We start from the raw sequence: 7,119 nt of genomic DNA, 5'->3' as shown, positions 1-7,119 counted from the left end.
GCATGAAATCTGTATCCTTTTGGCTGTCAGAAAAGAGAGCACTAAAAGGTGAGAAACAAGGACTTTTAGTATCTGATGTTATGATGCTGCTGATGTTGCTAAGCACCGTTAAGTCAGCTCTGATTCATAGTGACTCTGTATAGGGGTTTGAACTGTCAACCTTGTAGTTAGCAGTACAGTGCTTATCCTACAGCCCCCCACCAAGACTCAGATAACTATGATAGAAGAAACAATTCTCTCCAATTTGGATGACTGCTTAAAAGTTATAATGTTTACTTTCAATATATTTTTCAAAGAAGTACCAAAATATGTGAAGTATGTCTACGTACTCTATAGAAAATCCTTTTAATGCAGGTATGGCTATCGATAGTCAGTTTATGATGAAAATATGAAGGAATGGAAATTTGCCCTTCTGACTGAATAAATGAACAAATGGTTACAAACGTTTTAAAAAACATATCCAAGAAGACAAACAATGAAATCAGGTAATAAAGAATGAACATTTTAATTAGTACCGTGGAAAATGGCAGTAGCAAATATAAAATACAAAAAAAGTGACTTTACTTAGACTTCTGTGAATAAAATGTCCTCCCAAAGAAGGGTATATTTTGGCTACTCGGGCTCTGCTGGGGTAGGTGTGGCTTCGTGAGAGGTATTAGCCTCTGCTGGGGAAGCTCCTGATGTTACCATAGTAGCAGTGCTTTCTGCTGGAGCAGGGATGGCTTCTGGATTGGAACTGTCTGTCTGACTGGGGGTGGCCTCAGTGAGGTCTGGAATGGTCTCGGCCGAATTTGGGGTGGTCTCAGTTTGAGAGGCTGAAGTTTCTGGGCTGGAATTGGCATCAGCTGCACTGGGCAGGATGTCAGTTTGAGCAGGTGTGGTCTCTTCTTCTGTTTCTAATTCTGTTTCCTGACTTTGCACTTCCTCACCTTCTTCGACCATAGCAGGAGGAAGTTGCAAGAAAGTCTGATGAAAAAAAGACAATTATCATTATGGAGTCAAATGAAAAATCACTGATTTATAAAGTTAAGCTCTTACATTAACATCATGTTCTTAATAAACACTGTTCACTCTAGAGCTCTTCTCCAAACTGAAGCTAACAAGAAACTAGGTTTTGCTGACTCCAGAGAACGTGCCTACCTGTATGTCACATATGAACCATGGAAATATAGATAACAGTTTCAGAGAGGAAAACTATATTAAAAAATGTTATGAGATACTTCAGCAAAAAACAAAAATTTTGCTGTAAAACTTCTTTGAGAAAACATTGACTCATTAGGACTAATTGTCACGTGAACTCAAGCAAGGCTCAACTCTAGTTAAGGAGCCTGTGGAGGGGCAGGGCGGAACCAAGCACTGAGATGGGGGCAGGGCAGGAAGGGGACTGCAGGAGACAAGGCTCCGCCCTCCCTCAAATCAGAAACTGGGAGCAGCTCTCCAGCCCTCCCTTCCACCTCAGGGCAGCCAAGTGCTAAGGCTTAGCTTCTCTCCTCAGAAAGACTGAGAAGAAAAAAAATTTTTTTTAAACTACCACTTACAATAGTGGCAAAAATACAAATAACTTAGCAGAAAAAGCTAACAAAATAAGTGTAAGGCCTGTATGCTGAAAATTACAAAATGCTAATGAGAAATTCAAAGGAGGCCGAAAAAAATGGGAGAGAGTACACATTCATGGAATGTAAGACTGAATACCATTAAGATGTTAATCTCCTCAAATTGATAAATAAATTCAAAATTATCCCACACAAAATCTCAGCATATATCTAGAGGCGAGGGTAGAAACTGACAAGTGAATTCTAAAACACACACATATATATATGCAAAAACTTACAAAGTCATAATAATATTGAATAGAAATACAGCTCAAAAGCTTAAATTACTTAATTTCAAGATTTACTACAAATTTACCACAGGCAATGATGGATTTGCAAAAAGATAACATAGATCAAAAGAACAAAATAGATCCTAGAAATGGACTCAAACATATATGATATATTGATTTTCAACTAAGATACCATGGCAGTTCAACAGAGTTCTTTCTCAGCAAATGGTGCTGAAACAATTGGATAAACCAAATCAACAACAAATCAACAACAAAAACCACAAACCCACTGCCTCTGAGGCAACTCCTACTCACATCAACCCACCAGGGCGGACTAGCACTGCTCCTTAGGGTTCTGAAACTACAAATTTTTACTGGAGTAGACAGTCTCATCTTTCTCCTGCAGAGCAGCTGGTCACTGTGAGGTTATTTACCCAGGAGAAACGAAAGCATATGTCCATACAAAGACTTGATTAAGAATGCTCTCAGCAGGTTTATTTGAAGTAGTCCCCAACTGGAACCAATTTAAATGTCTCTTAAGAGATGAATGAGTAAATAAATTGTGGCACATCCACACAATGGTATACTACTCAGCAATAAAAAGGAAAGAGCTATTAGTAGACAAAATAAATGCATGAATCACAAAATAATTATGCTGAATAAAAGTAGCCAGAAAAAAAAAAAAGTACATAATGTATAATGTCGTTCTAGAAAACGGACTCTAAACTATAGCAACAGAAAACAGACTGCTGGTTGCCTAGAGACAATGAGGTAAAGGGGTGATGAAGGATGGGAAGGGTATTACCAAGAGACAGACAGAAACTCTTGAGGGTAATAAACACATTCTTCATATTGATTATAGTGATGGTTCACAGATAAATTCCTGGGTCAAAACTTAATCAAATTGTATACTTGAAATATGTGGAATTTATGGTAGATCAAATACCTACATAAAGATGTTTACGAAAAATGAATGTTACGTGTTTAATAAAAGTGCATTTTAGTTTAGTTGGTTTGCCACAAAGACTCCAATATTTTGGAGATTTATGCTGCAAAAGAGAAGACTCTTCTTATACTAAGCAAACTAAAACAATCAGTGTAGAGAACACTCACCTGATGGTAAAGATGTGTAGTTTGTATCAAATGCATGTACATGTTGTACACAAAGTTTGCCATCTGGGGCATATTCTTTATGGTCTGCACTTCAAGAGATGGTCTTTCTCCATTCTAGAAGTAAGCAAAAATAAAGTTTAGAGTGAAATACCCTACAAGCTAACATTTCAAGTCTCTACTGGTAGCGTAGTGGTTACGAATCGGGCTGCGAACCTTAAGGTCAGCGGTTCGAAACTACCAGCCGCTCCGCGGGAGAAAGATGAGGCTTTCTACTCCCGTAAAGATTTATACCCTTGGAAACCCTGTACAGGGTTGCTATGGGTCGGAACCGACTCGACGGCACTTAACAACAACAATAACAAATCTTAGGTATAAGGAGCTCTGGTAGCATAGTGGTTACGAATCAGGCTGTGAGCTGCAAGGTCAGCAGTTGGAAACTACCAGCTGTTCCGTGGGAGAAAGATGAGGCTTTCTGCTCCCGTAAAGATTTCCAGCCTCAGAAACCCTATGCAGGGTCGCTATGAGTCAGAACCAACTCCAAGGCACATAACAACAACAACAATCTTAGGTATGAACATTTAGGTAAGGGTTTGGAGGACAGACAGTAAGAAGGCAAAAGACAACAGCAATATGAGAGTCCAACCAAGACTTCATGAAGAGTAGTGATTCCATTTACATTCAGAAGAGTTATGAGACTAGGAGAGCCAAGAGGCACCAGTTTTTGATAGCATCTCATGTTGGCAAACAAAATTTGGTTTTAGTCTATAAAACCAAATTAACAAGAGGTAAGCAACCATCTGAACAAAGAGAATAATTAGCATGGTCTAAAGCAGTGGTCTCTAACACTGTTGCCCCAAAAGAAATATACAAAATAATTTAGAACTATTTTGAATTAGTCTTCATATTTATATTTTATTATGTATATTTAAAAATAAGAAGTCAAGATTTACTACTATTTAATACATTGACTGTTTGTTTGGGGTAAGTGTTCAAGAGCTTTTTAAACTAACAAAAGTGACTAGTCAAAAATGTATGGTAAATAGCAGTGTAAAGCATAAACTTTGTGTTGTCCATCAGGTGTACCTGAGGAGTTTGCTGAACTGTAGATGCTCTAAACCTGAGGTAGAACAAGATGATTCTGATGGAGTTATTTCTAACAACAGTCTCAGAACGATTACACTGTCAATGTAGGTAAAATGGTAAACTACAAGAATACAAAATGTGTATTTCTTCCCAAACTACCCTAGAATAAAGGTTATTTACTGAATCACCTGGGGACTATGTTAAACGTGAAGATTCTTAGGCCCTGCGACAGGCTTGTTAGAAAACTGCCAATTTAATCATCAGTCCACAAAAGATTGAGAACGTACAGCTTTTGGATGTGTTCAGACTCCAGAGCCTGATACTCAAGCTTTTACATGATCACATCCATCACGAATTCCCCACCCTTTTCTCTCACAGATGCATTTCTTTAAAATAAAATTGGGGGGCGGGGCAGTTAAAAAAAAAAGTATTAACATTATTAAAGAATAAATGCACATAATTTAAATTTAAGGTAGGGGAGAATAACTGTGCCAAGAATACTTAAGGGCATATTGCTAAATGAAAAATGCTAAGTCAAAAAGTATACTACCCTTCATGTAAGACAGAAGAGAGTATGAGGGGACTTCAAAATTATTACAGAAAAATGCAATTTTCCTACAAACTATGTGAAACCTCCTTGTATAAAAAAAAGAAACAAATAGCTATCTGTATTCTTTTATAACAAAAGGAAAACAAGAACAATAAATTAAAAACTGAAGAGAATGGTAATTTTTGAGGGTGGTAAAAAACAGGGACATTAAAAACTGGGTGGAGATGAGGAGGGAATGGTACATCTCCTTCTATACTCCCTTTCTCCAGTCCCCAGACTGTAGCCCTCTTAAAGGTTATGAGCACCGAAGCCTGATTAAAGTTATGTTCCTGTTCAAAGTCAGATTCCATTTTGATTTTCACCATATGTTCTGCTTCAGGACTACAGTTTGTCCTTTCTGTAAGTTTCTCCTGTGCTTTACTGAAATCAATAGATAAGCAACTTTTAGAAATGAATGAAGAAACTTTAACCACCTTCAGCAAACAGAATGATGAGGTCACATGCATTTCCAGGATATCAAAGGTCAGGATGTAAAATCAATTAGGAAGAGTACATCAAGCTGTAAACAACTGTGCTAGAGAAGAATATGTACTTAACGAACCAAACTGGTTGGGATGTAAGCTATTTGAGTAGAATAAGTGAACAGACCCATACAATCAAAGTTGTTAAGTGCCATTGAGTCAGTTCCACCTCACAGGGATCCTATGCACAATGCAATGAAACACTGCCTGGTCTTGCCTCATCTTTACAATTGTTTTTATGCTTGAGTCCATTGTTGCTGCAACTGTGTCAATTCATCGCCTTGGGGGTCTTCCTCTTTTTTTGTTGATTACATTTCAAAGAACTTTAATCTTACCTACTATCAGTCACTAAATCCTGGTGTGGCACTGTAGGATAAACACTGGAGGCAAGGTCCCTTTGAACCCAAAGGTTAGGGGACTCAAATTCACCAGCTCCTCCTAGTAAACCCTATACAGGATCACTATGAGTCAAAAACAAATCGACAGCACGTAACAACAGTCTAACCTTCAATCTTTCCTTGTTTCCCTATGTATAAACATCTCTAACATGGCATATGGAGTCCTGGAGTGGAGCTGAAGGATAAGTACTGCACTCACTGTTAACTGCAAGATTGGTGGTTCAAACCCTTGGAAGTCGCTCCTTGGAAGCTCTATACTGGGTTGCTTTGAGTCACAACTGACTTGACAGCACTTAACAACAACTTGACAAAGACAGTGGAACACTGTGTTGAAGAATCTCCTCATCTGTTTTTCCAATTCTGAATATTTTTTGTTTTTAATTCTTTAATAAAACTCCACGTTAAGCATACTCTGTGGCTTATGCTCTGTGTATGACATTACACAGGATCCAAAGGAGAGATGCTGAAGCAGCAATCTCACCAGGAAACTCAGCACTAAGAACACTAGTAGGTTCTCCGCTTCCACAGAGCCTCTTGGGAGTTGCTCAGGTGAGCTCCTCTTTGATTCTAGCTCTGCCTTCTTGCATTTGAAGTTTCCAAGTTTTTTGAAGATTTGCTTTCACTTTTGGTGCACATTTGTTTTTTTTCTTTTGTCTGACCTAGGTTTAATGTACAATTGGCTCTGTGGAGATTGCTATGATGTATCTCTGAGAAACAGAAGGCAGTAGCCCACTCTCAAAATTCTTTGTTTGTAGGGACATATGCTTCTAAGAAGAAGAATGAGTACTGACAAATTTAAGAATGAAGAGTTTGCCTCTGGGACTGATGCTCATATGAATAAGCATTTTGGTCCCGTAACATGCTCATGTTTATTTTGTGAGAACAGCCTTCTGGTTGTTATTAGGTGCCGTCAAGCTGGCTCTGCATCACAGAGAGCCAATGCGCAACAGAACGAAACACAATCTTAAGTACAACTGTTATATTTGAGCCCACTGTACTACACTGGAACAGCCTTACTAGTGACAAATCAAAACACCAGTGGCTGTTTTGTAGATCATTTGACTTCACATAATGGATTATTCTATGTATGGAAAAGAAACAATCAAAAAAGAACGGTTCCCAAATAAAACAGACTTAATGATATGCATGTGAACATTGGAATTAGGAAGCTTCTAAACAGCAGCAGGATGGTAAAGGTACATCCTGTAACACACTGTTTCTAAATTAAACAAGCAAGTTAAAGAATTGCAATGTCAAAACTCTGATTCAACAACGGCTGCTCCAGTGCCATGTTTGCCAAATTCTTTCTGCTCCGCTGTCCGATCTAACTCTCTTTATCCCCCATCTTCTTATAGACCTACTAATGGTGGCACTGTAGGATCAGCACTGAACAAGGTTGGCAGTTCAAACTCACCAGCCATTCCTTAGAAACTCTATTTTTATGATAGCTATAAGTCACAACCAACTCAAGGGCACTTACCACCAACAACAATGATCTATCTGAGAGTCCTTTCTACCTTTAAATGGAATGAAAATAATTGGGCTGTGAACCGCAAGGTCAGCAGTTCGAAACTACCAGCGGTTCCGCGGGAGAAAGATGAGGCGTTCTGCTCCCATAAAGATTTACAGCCT

At 38.5% G+C, this 7,119-nt stretch overlaps 1 protein-coding gene across 1 annotated transcript in view; it reads right to left on the bottom strand.

Moving 5' to 3' along the window:
- Positions 1–612: 612 nt before the first annotated feature.
- Positions 613–7,119, bottom strand: part of AQR (aquarius intron-binding spliceosomal factor) — a 133,892-nt gene continuing 127,385 nt past the window's right edge. Inside the window, exons 34-35 of the mRNA XM_006831906.1 lie at positions 2,936–3,049; positions 613–966 (exon numbers count right to left, since the gene is read on the bottom strand). Of these exons, the coding sequence (XP_006831969.1) occupies positions 613–966; positions 2,936–3,049 (468 nt within the window). The remainder of the gene's footprint in view (positions 967–2,935; positions 3,050–7,119) is intronic.

Source organism: Chrysochloris asiatica, unplaced genomic scaffold (assembly GCF_000296735.1).
Source record: "Chrysochloris asiatica unplaced genomic scaffold, ChrAsi1.0 scaffold00004, whole genome shotgun sequence".
Taxonomy (NCBI): Eukaryota; Metazoa; Chordata; class Mammalia; order Afrosoricida; family Chrysochloridae; genus Chrysochloris; species Chrysochloris asiatica.
The sequence above is the reverse complement of the archived record's forward strand: the minus strand, read 5'-3'. Positions and strand labels throughout refer to the sequence as shown.